At 41.2% G+C, this 27,689-nt stretch overlaps 1 protein-coding gene across 18 annotated transcripts in view; it reads left to right on the plus strand.

Annotated features, from left to right (window-relative positions):
- Positions 1–27,689, plus strand: part of NRXN1 (neurexin 1) — a 1,115,884-nt gene that overhangs the window by 665,276 nt on the left and 422,919 nt on the right. For 2 of the 18 annotated variants that reach the window (XM_007190041.2, XM_028168474.2), the window contains exon 1: positions 17,308–17,563. The exons of the other annotated variants lie outside the window; for them this stretch is intronic. In XM_007190041.2, coding sequence (XP_007190103.1) covers positions 17,308–17,563 — 256 coding nt within the window. Of the gene's footprint in view, positions 1–17,307; positions 17,564–27,689 lie in introns of those variants that run through there. 18 annotated transcript variants of the gene reach the window in all.

Consider the following 27,689-nt stretch of genomic DNA (forward strand, 5'->3'; position numbering starts at 1 on the left):
TCTGTGTACTTTTAGGAAACATCAGAGCTCACAGAGATGAGTAGGAAGGAATGCTGGTCACCACTTCTAATAGCAACCCGTGGGAGTTGTGGTTCAGTGGTTGTTTCAGTATCACCTCCTATAGAAATGCCAGTTTGCTTCAGATATGTGAGTGTTTGAGACCATAGGGAATGTTTTGGAGGGGAATTATAGTCAGAAATCATAAAGAACTTCAAAAACTGGCTACTTTTTCAGATGAAGAGTACCTAAGGTAGCTATGCATCAATTGTACCAGAATACAAAGACAGGTAACATCATGCTATTTAAATTTATTTGAACCTATGTATTTGGAATTGTAGAATTTGTTTAACCTCCTGTAACATCTGCTCAGGTGATTTCTAATTGAGCACGGATAAAACTCTTTATGCTTATTATCCAATAGAGTGCACATAATAAACTTAGCCAGAAGTTGGTAATTTGGTTAGTACAGTCTAATTGCAACAGAGTCCAATGGAAAATACATAGAATATACATAATATACAGTAAGTTAATGTATGCATTTGTTTGGTTTATTTCACATCTGCCCTTTTACTCTGTGTCTGCCGTTGCTATGATTACTTCACCACCCACCTTTTTCTCAGATCATTTTGACCTTGCCCTTCTATATTCTCCAAAGAGGTCTCCTCTCTTCCCTTGTTTTAGACTATTTATTTTTAGGCTTCCAAACTGGTGGCCATACATTCTCAGTTTCTTAGTGTTAGAATTATTTTATTTGTCTTACATGTGTTATGGTACTTCCCTCCTGCACCCCTTCCTGAAGAACATGGAATACATTTCCCTGGAGCTAAGGACATGTGATTGAAGATATATGAAATAATAAATATGTCTACTTTCCTGTGGATAGTTGCTTAGCTCCTCAAGAAGGTACTTGGGGATGAGTTACTTTCCTAGCCAGGGTAACAGCCATATACATCAGAGGGTAGCCTTTGCGCTTCTCCTCGACAGCTCTTGCATAGGAACCTACTTTCAATTTCCTTGGCTGACAATTAGACCTAAAGCTCTCTTTATTATTTCTCACAAGCTCCATTATTTTTTTTATCTGAGGACATGTCCACAGGCAAGATCCCAGGACAGGAGAATAAATCAGAAATTACTTTGTGGAAATGCACATTAGTTCCAAATCCCCTTCTAGTTTCTAGAAGGTTCTTTCTGGAACCTTCAGTTCACATACGTTAGTGCTCAAATCTGCTTCTTTATTAATATGTTTCCACCTATCGGCTCTTCCTCTAGCTGCAAAGCCAATAAAGCATACCTATGGCTTTTCTGAGCATCTGGTCGTTCTTCTTTTTGTCAATGTATCTTTTAAAACAGGGAACCCAGCGTGTCAAACAATACTCTATATGTGTCTTATGTAAAGTGCAGAAAAATGAACTGCATACTACAATTCAATTCATGCAGTTTTTCTAACAGTTGCATCAAACTGTTGTCTATGATTACATTTTTGTTCAGTGAAAATCTCGTGGTACTTTTTTACACTAAGAACTACAGAATCCGGTCTCCCTCATCCTGTGCTTATGCTATTGATTTTCTCAAACCTACATGCAAGACTTTACATTTATGCATGTGAATTTTTCCTGCTTTGAAGCATATGGTAGTCTGATGAAGAGGATGCCCTGCCAGTTGAAAATGTGTTTTATGAGCTCTGCAATAATTTAAACAATCTTCACTCCTCTGTGGACCTTCTGGATTCTTCCTAGATACATTTTATTTGCATTTGCATAAATAACATGTACACAGACGTAAGAACAAAATCCAGCTTTAAATTCTTATCTGGGACTTTTGAGTACTGTAGGAAGCAACGACAAAGACATTGTTTGGTAGGCGATATAACTATCAATCTTATGCCACAGTGGTTTTCTGGCTGCCCAAGTCAACAACTTGTTGCTTCTATGCATTTAATCATGGTGTGGTGACCAAAAGTTAGGACAATTGAAACTCTTTAGTCAGACAGGTAATTGCATGTGTACATCAAAGTTAATAGTGGCCTTCCAGAATGATAGAATATTAAATGCAAGGGATTGTTTGGATCAATATTTGTTTCTTAAAAACTTTATAAACAGCATCTGCCAAATAGGTGGTAAGCACCTGGTCGATAAGCGTGTCTGAATTGTGCACGGTGCTGCTTTGAAACCCTTTGAGTATGAAACTATATTAACTGACGTAAGAATACTCTTTCAGCTCCAATTCAATCCCATTGACAGGGCAGTTTCTGTAAGTCACAAGGGACATATCATCCTTTCATGGACTTCAGGAGAGGATTGGGATCAGCCCAGTTCAAGATAAGGAGGCGATAACCTCAAAGGCTCCTTTCCTCAACTAGAACCAAGTCCCCAAATGTTTCTTTCTGGATGAGTTCAGGGCCTGGTACACATCCTGCTGTAGAGTAGGTACTCAATGAATATTTGTTAGATAAATAAATTATTTGATACTTTAATGAATAAATGGACAAATAAATGTATATCAGCTGTACCTACTCACACTTAGGTATATACCCCGGGAAGATGAGTTTATTACTAATAAGCCCACTTCAGAGACCCACCTGACTGAGAGTGTGTCTTTGGCAGGTTCTAATTCCTTATCTGTAGAAAATGGAATGTCCTCTTACTTTTCCCTGGCATGCTTAGGGAGGACAAAGAGAGAACACTTCCCTTCAGTGCCATAGCATTCTTTACTCAGAGGCATTTTCTTCTTGTTTAAGGGCCTTGGATAGCTTTATTTCCCAATTATTATCTTTAATAGGCACCTGTATTAAAGCAACTACCTTAACTTTCTAAAATGCATGTGGTTCTGGAGGAACCCAAAGCATATCCTGACTCATTAAAATCACAGTTCTGGACAATATGTTACTGACTTTCCTTAAGGATAAGTGTCTCCCCCAGAGCCCAAGATTGCTAACTTGCTCACCTAACTAATCATCCTTCCCAGAAATTAGTTATATATTAGGTATGTATTTAGCTTCCCCCAACTGATAACCTGACTTACATTGGATTAAACAGAAGATCGTTTACATTTCAAACTTAATAAGAAGCTCAGAGGTAGGTGATGCAGGGCTAGTGTAACTCCAGTAGGAAAATGTCAAGTATTTAGACTCCTTCTATCCTCTTGCTTCTCCATCCTTAGAGTGTGATTTTGACCCCATGGTCTCAGAGTGGGTATCTTCCATACACAGTGATTCTGCATTTTGTACAAGAGGAATAAGGTTTTGTGGCAGAAAGCCTGAAGGGCTTTGTAGAAAACCTTTTCCAAGGACTTCCATTTACACTTCCTCAAAATTAACTGGGTCACAAGGGTACTCTGACTGTAGGGGAGTTTGGGAAGGCAAGTATTTTTAGTGGGGCATATTGCCCTTGTATGTACTTTATCCCTCCCTACCCCCAAAAACAATTTGTTCAATTTGCCAGGAAGGAGGCAAAGTAGATATTGAGTACAAATTAGAAGTATCTGCTACAACTGCCTTTCTAGGTTGATAGCTTGATCCATTATCTAAGGACTGGGCTGTCCCTAAAAAACTACAGTGACTAAAGTCACCGATTTTTAAAATGAATATTGGTATTCCTATATAGTTACCACCTAGTAAGTCATGGGAAACTATTGGATTCTTTAGAACCAGATCTGTGTCTCATTACAAATCATATACTTTTTTTTTTTTTTTTTTTTTTTAATTTTATTTATTTATTTATTTATGGCTGTGTTGGGTCTTCGTTTCTGTGCGAGGGCTTTCTCCAGTTGCGGCAAGCGGGGGCCACTCTTCATCGCAGTGTGCGGGCCTCTCACTATCGCGGCCTCTCTCGTTGCGGAGCACAAGCTCCAGACGCGCAGGCTCAGTAATTGTGGCTCACGGGCTTAGTTGCTCCGCGGCATGTGGGATCTTCCCAGACCAGGGCTCGAACCCGTGTCCCCTGCATTGGCAGGCAGACCCCCAACCACTGCGCCACCAGGGAAGCCCCCAAATCATATACTTTTTATGCTATTTTTTTTAAATCTGGGAAATTGTAACCTATTTTCCATTCTTGACCTGTTAGCAATCCAACTCTTGATTTTTTTTCTTTAATTCCCAGTCCTGGAAACCCAGTGGATTCAAACTTCATTTGCCCAACTAACCTGTTTTTAATCGTTCTATTACTGGATTGAGGAATTTAAACTGGGTGAAAATAATATCATTCATTGCTCCAAATTCTACTTATTTTAGCCATACTGAACAACTTCACACTTCTTCCAAAACTGTTTGATTGTAGCAGTCAAATTTTATTCTACGGGTTATAGATCTGTACTCTTCTAATTTGGTTTCTGTGTATAGTTCCTTATTCCCTTTAATTTTCACAATACAATAGATTATTCCACCAAAATTAGAAAATACTACTCCAGTTATATATAAAACAAGAAATATGTATATTTGCTCTGAATGTCTCTGTAGGCTATTGAGTTCAAAAATGTCTTAGCATCACTATTTTGACAAAGTGGAAAAAAAAAGGACAATTAAAATAAAAGCTAGAGCTAACCACTAACCAACCACCATACCTCAGGTGTCTGTTAACAGTATGAAGTGTAGGATTCTAGGCAAACCGGATAACTGAGGAATAAGTTAAAATAAATTATAAGGTTTTGTCACAACGCTTCTATTTAGCTATGGGGGCTTTTTGTTCTTAATTATCTGACATAACAGTCTTCTGCATAGAAAATGTGCAACTTCCTTAAACATGACTCATATCAGCAATAAACCTTTAAAAAAATGGGCTGTGAAAACAGGCTCATGGTTTTCCTTCCCCCCGTTTTGTACATGTAACTATTATTTGCCTTTATTATTTAAGAGTATGCTTTACTCCTTCTTGAATGTAAATACATTTTAAATTGATTAAGATTTTCACATGATTTCGAGAGCACAGTTTTATGCTACAGATTTTCTCAAATCTGAATGTAATACTGACTGATGGCAGTGGTTAATATTGTTGTGAACCTAAAAAGGAAAGCAAACATTTGCTGAAATTTACAGTTTTCAATTTTCTAATACTAGCAAATGTGAGCTGCTTCAAAATAAAAATCACCTATATTTTTCCTAAAGAAAGAAAAAAGCCTCACATTTCAGTTCGAAGTCATCCTTGTTAAGCTAATTATCTTTAGCTTATGTAGCCGTTTAGTTTATTTATTTTTTATTTTTTTTTATGCTGTGTGAAGGGTTGCTCAAGGCTGTAAACATAAATAAGGGCTTTTTTATATCTCTTCTATTGATTGGTTGAGAGGGTTTGTGTTTGGGGGTTCTCTTGCAGTTCCTCTAGAGACTATATTTATGTAAATTGAAAAAAAAGTCAGTATTACTTGAAAAAATAACCAAAACTGTGATTTAACAGTACAAAAGAGGGTACTGTCTAATCCCTCAAGTAGGAAATTGCTTTTCTTCATGATCCATTGCTTTCATACTGTTTCTGGCTCCTACTGCTGAAGGAGAAAAGACCCACCTTTACTCTCCTATTACTATGTTTGTTTTCTGGCCTCTGAAGTAAATAATATGCTTATTTGGCAGTAAGTAATCATTGAAATGAGTAAATTTCAATAATAATAGTAAAATGCATGACTGATAAGATCTTCAAGTCTCAGTTGGACAACCATGATTATACCAAAGCAGGAGATAATTTATATGGGAACCCTGAAATGAGAAATTAAGAATGTGGCATAGTGTAGCAATGAGGATGTGACTTCTTTGTGGCTCGTCTACATGCTACTGTAAATGTTAGATGGAATGAGATATCACATGATCCCAAACTGATGATTTTCTGAAGTAGGTAGGTGTTTCTGCATGATGCTTTGAATTTTTTCTTTAACAAATGACAAATCAAAATGTTGCCAATAAGAAAGGATACTGATTGTGTTTGTAGCTGCTCTTCCATTGGCCAGTAAAGTATCCAGTTCTCATCAGAATTTAAGTTGCTGTTTGCTATGCTAGGAGGTAGCATTATTTTAAAGCAAACCACTGTGGATTGGGCTAACACACTTCCATTCTCAATATTTGGCTAAATTTCATTAATGAGTGACATTTTACATAGCACAGAAAATTGCACACTATTATATATCTCCATTCTTAAAAATTAGAACAGCAAATCTGGTTTTAATTATTTAAGGATAATGGTAGATGAGACATTTCTTCTGTCCATTTGGATATAAAACATTCCCTTAAGTCTAGAAATGTTTCTTGTATCTCTTTGATTAGGTGCTTAAAGCAATCTGAGGGTAAACTAGTTCATTTGAAAATAATATAAAGGCAATTATCAGGTATGCATTTAAAAAATCATCAGATATGCTTTAATACCTATCACGTGTTAAATATTGAAGACCACACCATTTTTATTATGCCTAATGAAAACTTCATTAGGAAGACATTAGTAGATTAATTCCACTTGCTGGGTGGTTTATTTTATTTAGAATGCAATAAGGTAAGTTCATTAGTTTGCAGACATAATGTTTTCTCCTGTACCTCAGCGCAACTAGGAACAATTCCACAGAGGTCTACAGATCTACTAACACCTGTCAAGATAAACATACAGGTCTCTGGGGGAATCATCTCAGCAATAGAACAGAGAAAACCTGAGGAAAGTAATTCTTTCATGAGAGAAAAAGAAGACAGTTGAAAAAAAACTGATTGATGATTTTTGGAAATGCCTCTCAGAGGTCATATCTTTTTATACGAGTATCAAAAAATATATTCTGTCTTTTAAATGTTTTGGAGCATATACTACACATTTTGAAATAAAGATAAATATTCTAAGAGATTTGAACTATACGGAATGATCATTCAATTTGAATTGAGCCACTGGAAGTTTTTCCGAAACCTATAGCTAAGTCTCTCATCCGTCCCAGAACAGGTATATTAGATTGTAAGTTCTGCTATAGTGATATTATTCGAATGGTTATAGTTAAAATGGTGCCAGTATTTCCATTATAAAACCCTATTTTCAAGGATTTATAAGTTGGCTATAAATGTTTGCTCTGCAATTCAACTTGGCAGCAAGCATCTTTGCTTGGTGGTGTTTTATTTTCCTTTTACATAGTATGGGAAAGAAAGACATCTGTTTATAACATGAGTAGGAAAATATGACAATGAATTCCCTTATTCTTCATAACCAATTTGTTTAGCATTCGAATCAAAGTTCAGCCTAAATTTGTTATATATTTTAGGCAATGAAAGAGCTAACCAAAAGCCTGCAAGGATAAATTGAAGAGGGGAGGGTGAATTTCTTTTGTTTGTTGGTTTGGGTTATTTTAAATTCCTAAACATGGATATAGATTTAACCATTTATCTTGACACTTCATTCATACAGCACAAAAATAATATAAATATACTATTACATACCCCGGGCATTTTTTTTTTTTTTTTAGGTATTTGTGATAGTCTATGCTTGAAAAACTGGAGGAGTTCAGAAAATTTTCCAACAATTTGGTAGAGGAATGAATGGGATAGTAAGAGACCTAGGTAGGAGAAAAGATCATTTTTACAGAGGGAATCGCATGGGCAGTGGCAAAAGAAGTGAAAAAATGCAGTGTACTTAGGGAAGAGGAGTTCATGTTGCTGGAGCCTAGGATGTTTGCGGGGTAAGTGGCAGAAGTTGAGGTAAAGATAAGACTGGAGAGGCAGGATGGAGATAAATTTTGAACGGCTTAATATGCCATGGTAAAGAAATGGTTAATATGCCTTTTACTTACCTGGAAAAGGGATCTTTGTCGTGGGATAGTCACACTAACTTTACTACAGTACCTAACTTCAAAATATCACTCTGACAAAATGTGTAATCTAATCTATTTGTCCTGAATTGGATGGGGATTAAATTATAGATCCCAGATAAACCTATTTAGAGATTCAATTCAAATTACATGATTAAATTCCTTTCAGTGAATTCAAATGGCAACATATGCTCCAGGACATATATCCATAAAGATAGATTGAATTGGTTTACATGCTGTACACTTCCGGCATTCAGGAAATTGAACTCATGGTATGGGCGTGACGTCTGGTTCTGGATTTGAATATCTGTATTTACTAGGGAATTTGCAAATTATATCTCAGTTTTTATATCACCCTAACTTGCCTTATAGTTGTCCTTCCAACTCTAGTTCCATTCTCAATGATCCCATGTTGCTTTCTTCTTCTGTGGCACATATGTATGATAGACTGTGCTGGTGAATGCAGGTGACAGATCCCAGGTTGTCAGTTTTTGTCACTGATCTTTCCTGTGGCTGATGCTGGTCAGACTGAAAACCTGATATGCCAGGACCTGAAAGGGACTTTTTTTTTTTCTTTTTTTAAATGGTGCCTGGCTATTTGGATGGCCAGTATTACGTTTTATATGGAAACAAGCATCCTCACCTGCATAAGGCCACGTGGCTGATAAGTTAGTAAAGTCAGATATGAACCCTAACGCAGTGCCTTCAGTCCTGTAGGAACTCAGTCCTGCCTCTAGCCACTGGCCAGGCTAACTGAAGAAGAGCACAGATTCAAAAGATGAGAAGGAAAAGAAAATAGCTTTTTCTAAGTAGAATAAAAGGAATTTATAGTTTCATGGTGTGAAATGAGAACATATAGGTTTATATGCTGGACATCTTGAAGTCTTTAAAGAATGCTTTAAAGAAGAGATCTGGGAACAGCACTGCTGTCTATGTTTAGAATACACAGCCAAAGAGGCGAGGTTATTGGTAAGGAGTTTAATTAGAAAGCCCTCCCTGTGTTGGTTAATAAAACCCATGTTAAAGACGTTGACATTCAGACAGAGCAGTGGTTCTGAAAATCTAGTTCCTCTGGGCCAGCAGTATGAGCATTACCTAGGAACTTGTTAAAAAAGCAAATTATCAGGCCCCTCTACAAATCATGGGAATCAAAAGCAAAGCAGTCTTTGATTTAAGAAGCTGTTCTAGTGATTCTCGGGAACACTAAAGTTTGAGGATTTAGAGTAACAGAGAACTGGGGAGGTGGCCGAACTTGACTGAGTGGGAAGAGTCTGAAATAGGGCTAAATTAAAAATCACATTACAGCTCATTATCAGTATGTCTTTAGCAGCTATCTAAAATATGTACCTGTGAGTAAATGACAATAACTTATATTTAGTGCTTAATATATTTTACACAGTGTTATAATCATTTTACAGATGAGGAAATGGGGGCAAGGGTCCATGAAACACAGTGTCACGTGGGTAATAACTATGGACTCAGATTCAAACTCACAGTCTGGCACTCGAGCCACATGTTTTCCCTCTACACTATGAACACATTCACATCCAATGGCATCAACCTAGGGAAGAGTTTGTCAGCAACACAAGTACGTTTAAATAACTATACAAACAATATAAGATGCTAGTGACCAAAAGATAGCATATGATTGGGTGGTACCAAAGCAATGCCCACAACACTTCAAGATGCAGTTAATAATGAAATTTCTATGACCCAGCCTTGGTGCTTAGGCAACAAATTTTATGTAGGATGTCATAAATGAACTTTTTATTAAAAGGGGCAAGAGAAAAGATAGCATAAAACAGGGGTTCCCTGTTAGGAACCGGGCTGCACAGTAGGAGGTGAATGGCAGGCGATCGAGTGAAGCTTCATCTGTATTTACAGCCGCCCCCATCGCTCACATTACCGCCTGAGCTCCGCCTCCTGTCAGATCAGCAGTGGCATTAGATTCTCATAGGAGCGCAAACCCTACTGTGAACTGCGCATGCGAGGGATCTAGGTTGTGCGCTCCCTATGAGAATCTAATGCCTGATGATCTGAGGTAGAGCTGAGGCAGTGATGCTAGCGCTGGGGAGCGGCTGCGGATACAGATTATCATTAGCAGAGAGGTGTGACTGCACAGAGACCATAATAAATCAATTGCTTGCAGACTCATATCAAAACCCTATCCGTGAGTGGCAACTGACAATTGAGCTGCATCTTACAGAATAGACTGGACATCTGCAACACACTTTGTGTGTCACTGTCTCCCGTCACCCCCAGATGGGACCGAGTTGCAGGAAAGCAACCTCAGGGCTCCCACTGATTCTGCATTATGGTGAGTTGTATAATTATTTCATTATATGTTACAATGTAATAATAATAGACATAAAGTGCACAATAAATGTAATGCACTTGAATCATCCCAAAACCATCCCCCCCTCCCCAGTCCATGGAGAAATTGTCTTCCACAAAACCGGCCCCTGGTGCCAAAAAGGTTGGGGACCACTGGCATAAAATACTTCAGTCCTAAACACAACTAACTGTGACTGAATAAATCTATTCTTATTTCAGAAATCAAACTGCAAGCTTTAATTTCTTTTGAGTGAATTGGGCATCATGTTGGCTCATGTTAGGTTCCCGCTACTCTCCCTCAGTGTGGAGGTTCTAGGTAATAGGTACATTGACTGAATTTCTCAATCTACATCTATGACTGGACTGTGGGTGGTGGGAGATAAAAGTTCACTTCCAGTTAAGTAAACATTTCATAAATAAATCTGACTTTTTGGTAACATTATTACTTCTGTGGGCCTCAAGTTTATCATCTGAAGAGACTGTACTACAAAATCTCCAGGGATGCTTTTAGCCCTGGCATCTTTTCTTTTCTTTCTTTTCTTTTCTTTCTTTTCCTCCTTCCCTCCCTCCCCCTTTCTCCATTTCTTCCTCCCCGTTCCTTTCCTCCCTCCCTCTTTCTTCCTTTCTTTCTTTCTCTCTTTTTCTTTTTTCTTCCTTCCTTCCTTTCTTTTTTTCTTTCTTTCTTTCTTTCTCTTTCTTTCTTTCTCTCCATTCCTTCCTTCCTTCCTTCCTTCCTTCCTTCCTTTCTTTCTTTCTTTCTTTCTTCCTTCTTCCTTCCTTCCTCCCCTCCCTTCCTCCCTCCCTTCCTTCCTTCCTTCCTTTCTCTCAGTGTCCTTACTCTTCTGATCTATTCTGATCTTTTCTCCGAACACCTTTAGGGACCTGCAATAACCCAGGATCAGAGGTTTGTCTTTGCAGCTTCACAGACAGCATCCTCTCCTGATCCTCTCCCTCTTTACTCTCTCTCAATCCCAACTCAGAAATGCAGGTAGATGGTTATGTGGGGTCTCTTTGCCTTTTCTTGTGCTGACATCAGTAGAAATGCAAAATGCATGACTGACACTCTGCTCGTTTTTAATTTTTAAAAGATTGGTGCTGCCTGTAGGTTTTTTTTTTTTTTTAATTCATCTATTTAATTTTTGGCTGCATTGGGTCTTCGCTGCTGCACGCGGGCTCTCTCTAGTTGCAGTGAGCGGGGGCTACTCTTTGTTGTGGTGCGCGGGCCTCTCACCACGGTGGCTTCTCTTGTTGCAGGGCATGGGCACTAGGTGCGCGGGCTTCAGCAGTTGTGGCGCACGGGCTTCAGTAGTTGTGGCTCGCGGGCTCCAGAGCGCAGGCTCAGTAGTTGTGGCTCACGGGCTTAGTTGCTCTGCGGCATGTGGGATCTTCCCGGACCAGGGCTCGAACCCGTGTCCCCTGCATTGGCAGGCGGACTCCCAACCACTGCGCCACCAGGGAAGCCCTGTAGGTTTTAATATACTTCCTCTCTGCCGTTTTATTGTCTACTTTTCTATTTTAAAAGCTTAATACTGAGCTGTAACAATTTCCAATTAAGTTTTAAGAAAAACACGAAAAGGTTGAAAGTGTCTGCCTGACAACCATTTTGTTTCTTGAGACAGAAGGGTGATTTTAGGAATATGAAAAAATAGTTTGAAATAACCTGTGCTTTTCCATTTCTGTGTACACTCCCCCTTCTACACACTCTTTTTCTCTTTCTCCTTCCATTTCTTTTCTTTTGTCCCCTCAGCTTTCAAGCCCATCCCCCATTTCTTACATGGTTGTCTGACATAGGCTACCTGCCTTCTCATTCATTATAAATCATCAGCTATGAATACATCTAGAATAACTCCCTATGTGCAGCTATTAGATTCTCTTGGTAGAGCTCAGTACCCACAGTGGTCAGAGGCAGGGGAGGGTCAACCACTCTTCCAAGTGTTCCCACAGGTCCTAGTGGATTTAAGATGCAGACCAACTTCTGCCACAGAAACAGACACTTATTAATAAGTAGGTACAAAATCTTACAGCATGTTCTGGAAGCTTGATGAAGTTCCAGCTCTTGGTTCTTTTAGGTACCCCAAAATGTCTTGCAAATAGGTTTTCTTAAAGCAAATATGGCAATATTTCAGTGGCAGCATCCAGATCATCATCTGTCAGAATTAGGTGATTAAGGTTTGTTAGGGATCAGTGATAGCACCCACTTCATATGGTTTTGTGATGATTAAATGAGCTCATACATTTACACCTCTCAGAGTTGTGCCAGTTATGAATATATTAGTTCTTATTATTACTAATACTATGACACCATTCCTTATAGTAAAGGGTGAAAGGCCTTATAGATTCATATACTCTATTCAAATAGAAGCAAAGCATGTTTACAAAAATTTTGGCCAGTCCACATATCTTGAATGTTAATGATTTCACCAAAGAGAACCCACCCCTAACCTCCATTAGCCAAATGACAAGCCATTTATGTCACTGATGATAATCTGTTTCCAACATACATTATAATTAATGAGCAAAGCCACATCATGATTGGAGATGATGATAACTCAAGACTTCCAGAAGTCACCTCTGACTTCTGTAATTCTGGCTGAGATGTTGGAGCATACATTCCTGATGAAAGCAGCCAACCTCCTGAGACACAGAACAGCACTAACACACATTTATATCACATTGTCCATGCTGCAGTATTTAAGAGTAAATTACAAGCAGCTGAGCACTATGTCTCCTCCAACCAATTTTTTACTCACCTGAGAACGATTTGTTCTCAGGTGCTGCCTCAGTTTCCTTTATTTTATTTTATTTTTAATAAATTTATTTATTTATTTATTTTTGGCTGCGTTGGGTCTTCGTTGCTACGCCTGGGCCTTTCTCAAGTTGCAGCGAGTGGGGGCCGCTCTTTGTTGCGGTGCGGGGTCTTCTCATTGCGGTGGCTTCTCTTGTTGCAGAGCACGGGCTCTCAGTGTACGGGCTTCAGGAGTTGTGGCTCGCTGGCCCTAGAGCGCAGGCTCAGTAGTTGTGGCGCACGGGCTTAGTTGCTCTGCGGCATGTGGGATCTTCCGGGACTAGGGATCGAACCCGTGTCCCCTGCATTGGCAGGCGGATTCTTAACCACTGCGCCACCAGGGAAGTCCCCTCAGTTTCCTTTAGGTAATACACTTCCAGCCAAAGAACTGACCAGCTGAAGAGACATGAAGAGTAAGCGCAAGCTTTATTTGCTTCATCCAGATTAGGCATGAGTCTGCTCACAGGACTTTTCTCCACTCTCTAGACAGAGAATTTGCTCCTTGTTCCACTATAACAGCCATTTATAACAAATATTGCAGCATCAGTATCACAGAATCCACCCAAGAACCTCCTAGGTACTGCAAAGGTGCCTTAGACATCTGCCTGAAAACACGACAGCTACAATTTCTTCTTTCAAGGCAGCCATAAATATTTCCTCTTTAGCCCTTGAGACTCCCGTGAGACTGAGATTTCTGGCCTATGCCTTCCCTAACCCGACCTTTCTCTCCCAAGGCCTAAGACAATATAAGACAGTCAGAGGAGTCTTTTCTTCATTTTCTTCCAAGAGAATGCTCTTGGAAATGTTCATCAGAATCGTCTACATTTACTCTATTCCTATGGCTTTAATTTATACAAATCATTCCCCAAATTCTCCCAGCCCCATCCTTCCCTGTACATTCGAGAAAGTAACAAATACAGTCAATCACTGTTATTCATAGGTATGACCTCACCTCCTCACTAAAATTTGTAACCCCCAAATCAATATCCATGGCACTGAGGCGGTTATTAACAGACATGCACAGAGTGTCAAAAAGAGTCCTCAACACCCTCGTTCCCAGTTGAGGTCAAACAAGGCAACGCTCTGCCTTGTTTCAGCTCATACTGTAAACAAACATCCTTTGTGTGGTCTATTTAGTACCATATTTTGCACATTTTTGTTCTTTTCGTTGGTGATTTTGCTGTTTAAAATGGTCCCTAAACATAGTGCTGAAGTGCCGTCTAATGTTCCTGAGCAAAGAAAGCCATGGTATGTCTTAACAGAGAAAATAAGTATGTTAGTTGAGCTTCATTCAGGCTTAAGTTATAGTGATGTTGGCTATGAGTTCAATGTTAATGAATCAACAATATATATTAAATAAGATGTCTTTGAACAGAAAACACATAAAATAAGGTTATATATCAATCTGTTGATGAAAATGTTGTGACCAGAGGCTTGTAGGAACCTAAGCCGTAGGAGCAATGGATTGGTATTCCTAATTCAGTGTTCACAGTGACTTAAGAGACTAACTTATGTTTCACAAATGCTGGGCACTAGAGGGAGTACAAATGAAGATTTGTCTCCTCTCCCCTTCAGGAATCTACCATCTAGTTAGGGAGGGAAGGACAGATCATCACCATAGATGAGGGTATCAGAGAACAACGCAGTGCTCTACCTTTCTATAGATGGAAGGGAACCAAATGAATGCTATAGACCAATCAGCTGGAATATGTTAGACCTATATGGAAGGAGACAAACTGCCTGCTGTGGGGAGCGTTTGATATATTTTAAAGCACTCTCTCATTAAATATTACATTATATCCTTCCTGCCCTGTGGGATTGTTAGGAAAGACAGGGACATGACTATTTTATAGAGGAAGCCATGGAGCCTTGGGGAGAGGCTAAATAACAAATGCGACATAACCAGTAAATGGCAGCACCAAGAAGGCAGCCCAGGTTTCTCGACTCCTAATCCAGTGCTCCTCTTTTATCCCTTTGAAGCTTACTGGATATTTTAAAAATGAATATTCACAACCCTTGACTAATGAATTAAAATCCACGTGCTAAAAAATAACAAAATGAGGAGGAAATGGCCTGGGGATAAGGACGGGAACAGACCACAGCGGAAAGTGCAGGATTTGTGTTCTTTTGGTCTTTGAGCAGCTGTGGGAGGGAGACAAGGCGTATTTAAGTAGCTAAAAGCACCTTCTCTAGCATGCCTAAGCTGTCTCAATTAGGGAACTACTGAAGTATTAAATTTTTAGTAGAATAACATAAACTTTTGCCAAGAATGTGAGGTGTTGGATTGCTACAAATTTGGTTTGGTGGCCCTTGGACACTGGTAACATAGTGACCATCAGAGTCCCAGGGTTGACTCTTTGAATGAACTAGGAAGCAATATGTAAGTCTAAATGACCACTTTGGTGAGTGGCTGATTTGTATCAAATCCTCCTAGAACTACTTTTTCAGGACATGACTTTGTATTTGTTGATATAAAAGATTATGTAGACAGGAGCCTGTGAGAAGTAGTACCTGGTCAGAGTTATTTTCCTTTGTCTTTAAATAGGAATAAAAACAAAGAATGTCCAGCCACTAGTCATGTCATAGTTTTTATCATCTTTTAGAAACCAGGGAACTGTTTTAATCATAGTTCCAAATCCCGTCTGCTAGCCTCCAGTGACTGTGGTCCTCCTCGCTAAGTCCACTTGCCGTGCTAGACTTTTACTCTTAGTTGTGTGTTGGCTTTGCTGGTCTTTTTCCAGGACACATGGCTTTCAGTTAAATAGTCTTCATTTCACCAGTAGAATATAATGTCCCCTCTTCTCTGAGGGCACTAGATTTAAATTTCCTGATGTTATTTTCCTTATGAAACATGGTAAGAGAAAGGCAGAACTCCACCCTTATAAAAGATCATCATAGCTGGGCTTCTATAGAGATCTTGGGGGTTCTTAAAGATTCCTAAAATGTTTGACCAAAACACAAGCAATCTCATTCATCCTGTTTCTCTCTTCTGCTGTCCTCTTTCTCACCTGTCTCCTTTTTTCCTTTTTATTCTCTTTCTGTCTCTTCCTCAGCTGCCAAATGCACTCATTCTTTTTCTTCCTTGTGTATTTTGATTCCCTGCACTTCTACTGCCTTATGTGAGATATGATATTGTAGTGGGAACGAGGGCTCTTTGTTATGAGTAATATGTGTAATTAACAGATCATCAAAACTGATGCTTGAGTAGATGGTGTCAAGCCATATTTAGCAGATTGGGTTTGAACACCTGGCAGAACAAGTTTGGTCCAATAAAAAGAGCGGAATTCTTTCCCTTTTAAGAGCTCTCAAGACACTGGTTACATCTAAACCATAGGGGTAGGGGAAGGGTGCCGTTTGCCGTTGTAATTCAGACGGAGGGATCACCTGGCAGAGGAGGGAGCGTTGCTTTTTTAGGTGTTCCCCGCATCGCCGTACACGTGTCCCTTTGATGTGTGGAGAATGCTTGAGAGAGGCAAAGCAGGGCGATTTCTGTGGGAAGCTAGACCAGCCTCCCTCGTTACATAGGCTCGTCCTCTGCATTGCATCCGAGCTTCAGTGATTTGCTGTTTGGAGACTGCAGATTTGCATAGAGCCCCTCGCTTCGCCAGCGTGTGTGGTTCTTCTTTTCTTTTCTTTTCTTTTTTTCTTTTTCCTTTTCTTTTTTCCCCCCACTCCTTTGTGTGCTTCTGCTTTTCCCCAGCTCCCTTTCCCCCGTTCGATCCCCGCTTCCTTCATAAGGGTGCACTCTTCCCTCTGAACCCCTCGCCGGGCGTAAGTGTCAGGAGGCGGCGGACGCGGAGATTGCCTCGGGAGCAGGCGATGCGCGCCGCTGCTCCGCGCGCTGCCCGGGGGAGGCTGGCGCGAGCGGGCGAGCCGGCCCGGGCTGAATGGAGGGACGGGGCGCCTCGAGTCCATGGGGTCTGCTTCTCCGTTGAAAGGAGGTTGGGCCGGCGAAGTGGCCTCCCCAGTCCCCCCGCACAATGCTAAATGGATTTACCTAGTGGATTCGCGGTGGATGGCTGTCATGTAGAAGTGAGGACCCTCCGGGAGGAGCTTTAAACCATTTCCCCGCTCCCCACCCCCCGGCACGCACTCTCGCCCGAAACTCTTTGGGAGTATCTCTCGAGAACCTGGAGCCCCGGAAATCTGGGAGCAGCCGCCCGCTCCGTGCTTGCTCTTCTCCGGGGCTGCCTTTTCGGACAAGCCCCCATCAGCTGCATTCACCTCGGCTATGTTTCGGATTCTTTGGGGTGCGAGGCACGGCGGACCCCAGGACCCCGAGAAGACTGTCCGAAGGAGGGAGAGGATGGGTGCCCTGGCGCGGTGAGGCGGCCAGCCCCGCAGCCCACCCCGAGCCGCCCGCTCCCCGGCGCCCTCTCCCCTCGCCGCGCCCCAAACTTTGCCTCCCGCGGCGGCTGCCCCTCGGCGGGCGCCCAGCCATGTACCAGAGGATGCTCCGGTGCGGCGCCGAGCTGGGCTCGCCCGGGGGCGGCGGCGGCAGTGGCGGCGGCGGCGCAGGGGGGCGCCTCGCCCTGCTCTGGATAGTCCCGCTCACCCTCAGCGGCCTCCTAGGAGTGGCATGGGGGGCGTCCAGTTTGGGAGCGCACCACATCCACCATTTCCATGGCAGCAGCAAGCATCATTCAGTGCCTATTGCAATCTACAGGTCACCGGCATCCTTGCGAGGTGGACACGGTGGGTCTGCGATGCCAAGTTCTCGCGGGTTTAACTCCCTCGCGCCCCCCTTTCGACCCTGCGCTCGCTTCTCGGCCCTTAGGGCTCGGAGAAATGGGAGCGCGAGAAAGGGACGTGCACTTGGGTGTGTTGGGTGGGAGCCACTTATCTCTTTGAAGACAATAGAAAGGGGCTGGAGGAAGGCGTCGCGGGTGTTTGCGGTGAGGGGTGGGAGGGGCGTTCCTTGTCGGGGTGCCGGGAGAGCGACGTGGGCACCTATTAAAAGACCATCCTTGGCCCCGCGGGAAGGGGGCGTTTCTAGCGAGAAGGTCACTCGGCGTGGCCGAATGGGGAGCCGGGCTCAGCCCGGGGACCTGAGCTCCTGAGAGAGGAGGGCTCTGCCGAACCTTTTGTCTGTGCTCGGTGTGCTGCCCCACCTCCTACCCATTTTCCCTGGTCTGGGGGAGGGAGAAGTTCCAGCCCGCACGTTCCTCCAAGGAGTGCTCAGACTGCAGTGACGGTGAAGTGGCAGGTCCCGGGACTCACTAAACTGGAGGCTAATTCCATTTTCCTCCACCTCTTCCCTTAATTGGAGAAAGTCGGAGGGTGATGGAGGCACCCTCTCTAGTGCCTGCCAACTCCTACCCAGTTTAGAGGGGACCTCTGAACACCATCCCCTTTCCCTCATCCCACACACTTACTTCTTTTTGGACCATGTCTGAAGGCTGCTGGGATAAGGGAAGTCCTGCTTCCTCCTTCCTCAGAGTATAGTGCTTCCCAAGGAGGGCAGGTGGGGCAATGCTGGCTGGTCTAAGCCAGGAGGTCTGCCTGAAGGAGGAGAAGTTAGACCAGAGAGAAGCTGTTCTCCTCACCGGGAATTCCTTTGTAAAGAGCAGAGTGTGGAGACAAGCCTTGGTTGGCAGCTTTCTTCTCCAGAATGACCAGCAGTGTAAGGCCAGGTTCCTGGCATCTTCAGATAAATGCCTATTTCAGATTCCCTGAATTGCCAATAAATAAAACATCAACTGTTTTTTGTGAGTCTTCCCCCACTCCCAATTCTTCTTCTTCCCCAGTGTAAAGTCCGCTGCTTTAAAAAGCAGGGCGAAAGTTATGGACACTCATTTTTTTTTTACATCTCTTTCCCCCTCGTTTGCTTGTAGGGCCCCTTTCCCTTTCAGACTTGGTTCCTCTCTGGATCCTTTGCCCCTCTCCCTAGGTAATTCCTCTCCCCCAGCAGCTGCTAGTTATACTGGGATGGCCCCCTTCCCCAGGGACTGGCTTCCTACCTGGGGACAGTTCTGGTTAAATGTGAGAGGTTAGAGCCTAACCCAGCTGAAGAGAACAAATCCGCTGGGCACCTCCTTTGGGAGTGGCCCAGGCACACCTCACAGTGGGCCCGGGAATCCCTTCCTTTCCTTCTCCCAGTTCCCTCTCAAGGACTCTCTCCAGTTAAGCGTGCCTAGGCTGGAGACATGAGTGACGCCTCCAAAGGGGGCTTTTATGGAAAAAGTGACGGAAAGGATAGATCCCTCACACACAGCAAGGAGTTGCTGTTGCTCTCCCTGCTCGCTCTCAGGATTCTGGGAGCTTATTGCTCCCTTTCCCGGGTGCAGTTCTCACCCACTGCCTGGCCTTTGTGCAAAATTATGTGAGTCCTGCTGGAGGGAGGCGAGCCCAGGCACATGAGGGGCAGACAGAGCGTGGGTGCGGTGAGCCAGATGGGGGTATGCAAGGGGGTTGGGCGCTGAATTGTACCAGTGGGAAGCACTTGGCTAATAATCTCATATGCATATTAACTTCTCCTTCTCTGTGGCTCTGCCTCTCTCCCGAGGGATGTGGCTGAAAAGGGAGAGCGCCTGGGGGACGTGGGGAGAGGAGAAGACCAAGGGAACCCTGCCGCAGAGAGGACGCCTGTCCTCTCACCTCTGTAGCTTCTACCCCAGTCAGGCCCCCGTCTGCTGGTCTCTACAGACATTTCCTTCCCTCCAGAATATAGTGATTGTCTCTGTACGTGAATGAAAAACCAGGCATATCTGTCGCTGGGAAAGAGAAAGGATAGATGGATAGTGGAGGAAAGTGAGCAGCGGTTGTGATTATTCTTTTGGGTCAGAAAACTTTCTCTTTTCTTTGAAGGTTCCATAGTATGGTCGTGTTTGTTACTTTTTGAAACTCTCCCCACCCTGCTCACACACACTTTTGGAGGAAGCTTTCTGATTCTTTCTTTCCCCCCGCCTTTTTTTAAAAAAAAAATCAGAGTAGCAAACTTACCTGTCAGTAGCCAACCTCTGCCAAATAAAAGCCGGTGTGAATTTTTCACACTTCATCTCTTGCCTCCCTTGAAAAGAGGGAAAAAACTCTGGCTAGAGAAACAACCCAAGAACATTAAAGATGAAATAAGCCTCTGAGGGTGGGGGATGGAGAGATGGGAGTGAGGTGGGGATGCAGAGAGGCTGAGAGCGGGGCAGGCAGGGTGATGGCTTAAAAGAAACCTAATAAGGAAGAGGTGATGGTGAATTTGTTGGGTCAATAAACTCCTTGAATATTCAGCTAATTAGGCAAAGGGCCCACAAGGAAATAATCTTTGAGCCTAAGAGATGAGGGTGAAGGGAAAACACAAAGGTGAATAACAACATGATAAATTCCTGGCTGAAAATCAAGGCAGGTGTAAATGAGGTTTGGTTAAAAATGTGAGACTATGGCAAATATACATATGTAGATGAACACACGAGCTACCCTGTTTGCTTATAGTAGAATTTCTTGGAGTCATAAGATATTTTTCTCATAATAGCGAAAGAATATATGTGCTTGAATGTGTAAAAGAAAAATCATGTGTGGTGTATTTTATGGAACAAAATTTAGCCGATCTTCTGTGTTTTGAAAACTGCTGGGTTGACTATCCAGGTCCATTCTTCTTCATTTTCTCATCATGCCATGCTTCATTTGCACTATTATGAGGTGTCACTTACAAGGATTGCAGGGTGCTGAAAGCACTCATGGCTACCCGGAGCATCTTTGTGCAAGCTGACCCAGTTGCAGAGATTATGATGAGGATTTTTTTTTTAAATGCATATGAGAAGCAGGTTTTGAGATCACTGCAGGATCCCATTTTATTTTGCATGTACTTAAAAATATAAAGGTTGAAAATACCTCTATAGAAAAATTGAATTTTCCTAGTCAAATAAATGGAGCACTGTGTGACTGTAAATGATAAAAAGCAAGCCTGCTTGTAATTAAGACTGCTACTTAAAGCCAGCAAGAGTTCAGAATAAAGCAGTGTGTTCGGTTGGTATTGCTTTAGAGATGTTCCATATGTGCCAAACATAGAATGATGTCAGTGCAATGCTCAGGTTTCCATCTCTGCTCCTGGCTTTCCTAAGTACCTCTGCATACTTTCAAAAATTAGCTTAGAGCCTCTCAGTAATCTCAGGACATAAAGGAAGGAGAAAACCATCATAGGAATGAGCACACCAGTGCCAGCCGTTCTCTTCCCACAAATATGAGCTCCAGAAATTATACTGCCTTGATTAGCTTTTACTATTAAAGGGCAAAGGGGCTTTCCCAGAAGGAAATGTTAACAGATTTTAAAAGTGTGGTTTATAATTGAGGTAGCCCAATGCAGTTCTATGAGGAAAATAATTGTATCTTAAATTTATAATGTTTCTCTTTCTGAGGCACTTTTCACACACATACTAAACTTCTAAAAGGAGTGGGGGCTTTTGGAGGGAATTTGAATATCCTTTTTCTTGTAGGGATATTGAGGCACACTGCAGAGGCACCAAAAGATAGAACCAAATCTCTGGTCGGAGTCAAAGAGGAATTTCTGATAGAATCAACTCTGCATGGCACTTAGCCCAGAGCAATTCCATGAGCTCAGAGGTTTTTTTTTTTTTTTTTTTTTTTTTTTTTTTTGAGCTCAGAGGTTTTGAAACTTGAACTGAGAGGGTCCTCCATGTGCTTTGATGGTTGATCTCTTGGAGCAGAAATCATTACAAGGACCAGGGCCTCACATTTTGCTTCCAGCGTGTATTAACAAGAGTGAATCCTGTGAGAGAGGCTGATGGCCTCTGCCTGGTGTCCCATGGATCACTTCATTGATTCTGAGGAGGGTTTTGTTTTTCTTTTGTTTTTCTCACAGGCAGGAGGGTGCTGTTTGATCGAGTGATCCCTTTGCTCTTTTGTCTAGCAACCAAGAGAGTTAGCAACACCTTTCAAAATATACTTGACTTTACTGTGTTGAAGAAAAATTTAGCTTTTCTGGTAATTAATTCATATGTGTTACCCAGAACATTTTTGGCTATGAATATTCTGCTGAAGTAGATGTTCCTACCACACACTGCTTCCTTACTTTGGCTTATTGGACAAAAATGTGCATCACTGCAATGATTTTTTTTTAAATTAATTTATATGTTTTTATTTTTGGCTGTGTTGGGTCTTCGTTGCTGCGCACGGGCTTTCTCTATTTGCGGCGAGCAGGGTCTACTCTTCCTTGCGGTGTGCGGGCTTCTCATTGTGGTGGCTTCTCTTGTTGCAGGGCACGGGCACTAGGTGCGCGGGCTTCAGTAGTTGTGGTGCACGGGCTTAGTTGCTCTGCGGCATGTGACATCTTCCAGGGCCAGTGATCGAACCCGTGTCCCCTGCATTGGCAGGTGGATTCTTAACCACTGCACCACCAGGGAAGCCCTGCAATGATATTTTAGACAAGATGGTCAGCTAATATTCCTAGAAGAATCTTTGAATTAATTATGGTCCAAGTAATCCAAGACTCTAAGGTCTTGGTTGCCCTCAACTTTAATATATTGATTTCTTAGATTGTGCATTCATTCATTTGGTAAATATATGATATTATAATATGTGCATGTTTTTGTGTTTGTGCACCAGGCACCATGACAGGTCAGGTAATAAGGGGGATAATGGGAGCAGAGGTGAGAGAGGAGGAGCTAATATACCCAAGCACGACCATCAAAAATTTTTGCAATTTAGTTCCTCCAATACAAGCTATTGTTAGAAAGAGTTAATCTTTTTTAATATATTTATTTATTTATTTATTTAATTTTGGCTGCATTGGGTCTTTGTTGCTGCTCGTGGGCTTTCTCTTGTTGTGGTGAGCAGGGGCTACTCTTTGTTGTGGTGTGTGGGCTTCTCATTGCGGTGGCTTCTCTTGTTGCAGGGCACGGGCACTAGGTGCGCGGGCTTCAGTAGTTGTGGCGCACGGGCTTAGTTGCTCTGCGGACTAGGGCTTTGAACCTGTGCCCCCTGCATTGGCAGGCGGATTCTTAACCTCTGCACCACCAGGGAAGTCCCAGAAAGAGTTAATCTTTAAACAGACAAACAAACAAAACCTGCCCTTTGAAAACAAGTAGCCTCTGAGCATAAATACAAAAACCATAAAGTTTACATATGTGTAGCAGTCATCTGGGACTCAACATGAAATGATCTGATAAAAACATCAACAGTGAATTTCAGCTACATCACTTTGTATTATCCTTTAATATTAATGTTCTAGAAAGAGCTCCTTGCACAATTGCTTTCCACCAAGTTGCTGCATATATTTCCTCTAACAAAACATAGAGCCTTTTATTTTTCAAATAGAGATAAGACTTGTTTTGCAAAGGTATTTAAGACAGGGAATTCATTGATTTAAATTCTCACTAATGTATAAGTAATTGAGGCAGCTTGGTCTGGTGAAGATAATTCTCAAAAACATATCTATGTGAAAATGTGGCCACTGCCACTTACTAGCATTGCGTAAATTTACTAAGCTCTGTATCCTCACTAAGATTGTTTTTTCAATCTATAAAATGAAAATACAATGAGTTACACCTCAGTGAAGAATAAATGAGACCATGAATTTGATAAGTGCCCAGACGACAATAGGCCCCCAATAAATGTTTGTTTAAAAAAAGACATTTAGGTTGTTTCCACATCTTCGCTATTATGAAGGGTGCTACAATAGACATGGGAATGCTAACATATCTTCAAAATCCTGCTTTCAATTCTTTTGGATAAATACATAGAAATGGGGTTGCTGGATCCAATGGCAGTTCTATATTTAATTCTTTGAGGAACTTCCATATTCTTTTCCACAGTGGCTGCACCATTTTGCATTCCTACTCATAGTGTATAAGGGTTCCAGTTTCACTTCTTTGTCAAAATTTGTCTTTTTGATAATAGCCATACTAATAGGTGTGAGGTGATATCTCATCGTGATTTTGATTGAATATGTAAATAAAATGTGGAATGTACATAACAAGGGAATATTATTCAACCTTAAAAAAGAAGGATATTCTGTAGTATGTGGTAACATGGATGAACTCTGAGGACATCATGCTGAGTGAAATAAGCCAGTCACAGAAAGACAAATACTGCGTGATTCCACTTATACGAAGTATCTAAAATAGTCAAATTCATAGAATTAGAGGGTGGAATGGTGGTTGCCAGGGGCTGGAGAAAAGAAGAAATGGGGAGTTGCTAATCAACAGGCATAAAGTGTCAATTACACCAGATGAGTAAGTTCTACAGATCTGCTGTACAACATTGTGACTAAAATTAACAATACTGTGTTGTACACTTAAAATTTGGCTAAGAGGGTAGATCTCATGTTAGGTGTTCTTACCATGATAAAATACAATTTTAAAAAAATTAGAAGAGATTTCAGAGAGAAGACACATCTAGTGGGAAAGAACAGACCTTGAAATCAGGAGACCTGAGTTCTAGTTCTGATTCAACCAGCTATTAACTATGTGACTTCTGGAATTCAGTTACAGCTTTGAGCATCAGTTCTCTCCGAGCTCTAAAGTGTGAGGAGCACATACCTCTCATTTTAGAGATGTGAAAACAGAGCGCTAAGTAATGTAAGTGAACTGGACTCATAGAGTCACAGCAAATTAGTAGCAGAGTTGGAAGCAGAGCTCATATCTTCTAACTCATCTTCCTCCTTGTTTAGAATACTCTTCCTGGAAGCCTGTGCTCCAGCAGTGAGGAGGGGCTACACTAGTTTATCCACAGTTTTTCCTGAACTCTGTATAACCTAAGGCAGTTCTTTTTAGGTGATTAACTAGGATTAGAACTTTGGTCTTTGAGAAGAGAATATAGCAACTGAACTAAGTTCCTGTAGAGAAAACCATCTTTGCACAGTCAGGCAGTGCCTCATTTACACTCCATTGTGTGCCTCTTTTTAATAAAAGACACAATTTTTTTTTGAGGTGTTAAGGATCTTAATAGTAATGTTGAGCATGACTTTTTATATTGTTTTGTCATTCATATGCTTGTTTTTTTTTTTTAATTGGACAAGATCCTTTCCAACTTTGAGTTCTAAGATTCCTTTGGCAATAAGGATCTCTTAAAATCCTTATACTCTTGTCTTTTCCCAGAGCTTTATTGATTCTAAACATACTGTAATTGGAGATATTTTTGCAAAGATTGTATATAGCTCCCTTAAGCCATCCATTTGTCCTCATCGTTAGGTAGTGGTGGCTTTCTTAGGTGCACAAGAGCCGTGGTATGGGGGTCAGGCTCAGGGTACTTGCCTGGTATTTGCTTTTCAGCTGAGGTCCTAAAGAATGTCTCTTTGAAAAGCACCTGCTTCCTGTAACTTGGTCTTTTTGCCTAGTCCTTTTTGGGCTGTGTAGGGTGAAGAGTATTTCTCCACACAGAAATTGGTAATACCTTTTAAAATATTCCATCCTCTCACAAAATGCAAGAGTGTTTTCAGTGTTGATCATATAACAGTGAATTCCCTCAAGCTTTTGACAGAACTTAGTAAAAACAGCTATATTTTAAGAATATATTTCCACAGAGCCCTTGTGTAAAGTGTCTCATTTAATCATCATCCTAACCCTGGCCGGGCTTATGATCACCATTTTGCTGACAAGGAAACAGATTTAGAGAGGCGATGATTCTGCCGGGGTCACTTAATTAATAAGTAGCCGCAGTACTTTTGCTTTCTCACTCCAGTATGTTAAGAGGCAGGGTTTTGAAAAGAATACTCCATTCGAATTTAGAAAACCTAAGTTCTGTCCCACTGTCATCACTTTCCAATTCACTACTCCAAAAAAAACAAAAAACAAAAATTGTTTGTTCATTAAGAATAAAATTAGCCAAAAAAAGGTAGCTAACCCATATATTTATTAAGAATTTCAGGTGACTATGGATATGAAATGTATGTCTCCATTCTAGTGGAAGAAATTTTAGTTAATATTGCATTTTGATATTTAACTGAAAAGTAGCATAAGGTGGGGATGGATTAAAAAATGAGGGCCATTATCAAATTCAGCTTAAAGCATCAAACTCAGGCAGTGGTAAATAATGTAATTAGTCAAAAAATAATTACAATAAAATACTTTATGACTAAAAAATGATGATTCCTGGACAGACTTCCTCTTAATCACCAAGTGTACAAGCCGCTAAGAAGAACCTGCTGTGTCTATTGTATGAACTTAATATCTATGGCGTTTGTGAATTGGAACTGAGGTAGAAAGGTGTTTCTCCAGTTTGCAGTCAGAATACTTGGTTATGTACATATTAGGTTTTACATGAAGCTTCTATGAATCTTGCAGACATTTTCATTGTGAAATTCAAAATATTAGACTTTTTTGGCTATAGGATCTCCAGTTTAAATGTATTATGTAATGTGACCCACAGTTTTTTTTTTTTAATTTTATTTTTTATTTTTATATTTCTGGCTGTGTTGGGTCTTCGTATCTGTGCGAGGGCTTTCTCCAGTTGCGGCAAGTGGGGGCCACTCTTCATCGCGGTGCGCGGGCCTCTCACTATCAGGGCCTCTCTTGCTGCGGAGCACAGGCTCCAGATGCGCAGGCTCAGTAATTGTGGCTCACGGGCCTAGTTGCTCCGCGGCATGTGGGATCTTCCCAGACCAGGGCTCGAACCCGTGTCCCCTGCATTGGCAGGCGGATTCTTAACCACTGTGCCACGAGGGAAGCCCTGACCCACAGTTTTTAAAAGCAAGGTTACACTCTTTATTCTATGTTCATGTACATACTTGGTGATTTTTTTTTCCCATGTAACTAAATTGATGAAAAAACATTATGATATATCTATGAAAATGATCAGTGAGAAAGAAACAGAACTTTTAAGTAAATGGTAAGGGAGTGATTTTTAATGTGCAGTGGAATACAAGGCAGAGACATTTATTGACTTGGACATCACTTCTGCACAGTTGTTTTGGTTATCTGAGTTGCCATTGGACTAACATTGGTACATGTAATTATTTATATGGTTCAGCCTGTCTTGGCTATTAGTTGCCATCTGGTCATCATGACTACAGGACTCAAAGCTGCTAAAGAAAGAGAAGTGGTATTTTTGATGCTTCTTAAAGCTGAGATGATTTCAGATTCTGAAATCTCTAATTTTACATTAAGATTGAATTATCTAAAGTGTGGATAGTTCCACAGCATAAAGCACATTGCTATGAGTGACTGTGATGCTGTTCTAAAAAAAATACATTTAGGGCAAATATGGAAGCTCACTGTTGTGGTACTCATATACTATCCAATTAACACTTTATTTGGGCAAGCAGCAGGATGTTTTAAAGAGATGTGTGGTTTTCCTGATGAACTTCTCTTTCAAATTTTTCAAGATAAATGCTCTAGTTCATATCTATGTCATTTTATATGTAGTTGTACTTTTCAATTATCAGTTATATAACAAGCTAGTATAGAGAAATAATACTGAAGCATGGTTAGTTTAAATACCTCTGGGAATTTTTGCCTGGAAGGTATATTATAGAAATTAAACTTTATCTTTATTTTGCAGAATATTATTTAGTAGTCTACTTATTTTATATTTCATATTGATTTCTGAAAATCTTGCCATTTTAGACTATTTGAGCCTATATTCTCATTGTAAATTGATTATTCTCTACATTACATCTTTCCAAAGTTGAAATAACAAAACATTTCTCAGCACTCTAAGCTACACTTCCTTGAAGACCTCACTTAACATTTCCAAAATTGCAGTGTGCTGTATCAGTCACTTTTCATGTCTACTGTCAAAGTATTAACATATGCTGGAATAAGATTAATAATAAATGAATCTCTGTCAGCAAAGTGGTTAATTGGACATGCTGTTGTATATGCAAATAATGTATTTGGTTTCCCCACTCATTCTTTTCCTTGGGACTTGTCCTAAA

The sequence above is a fragment of the Balaenoptera acutorostrata genome, chromosome 12 (genome assembly GCF_949987535.1).
Source record: "Balaenoptera acutorostrata chromosome 12, mBalAcu1.1, whole genome shotgun sequence".
Lineage (NCBI taxonomy): Eukaryota > Metazoa > Chordata > Mammalia > Artiodactyla > Balaenopteridae > Balaenoptera > Balaenoptera acutorostrata.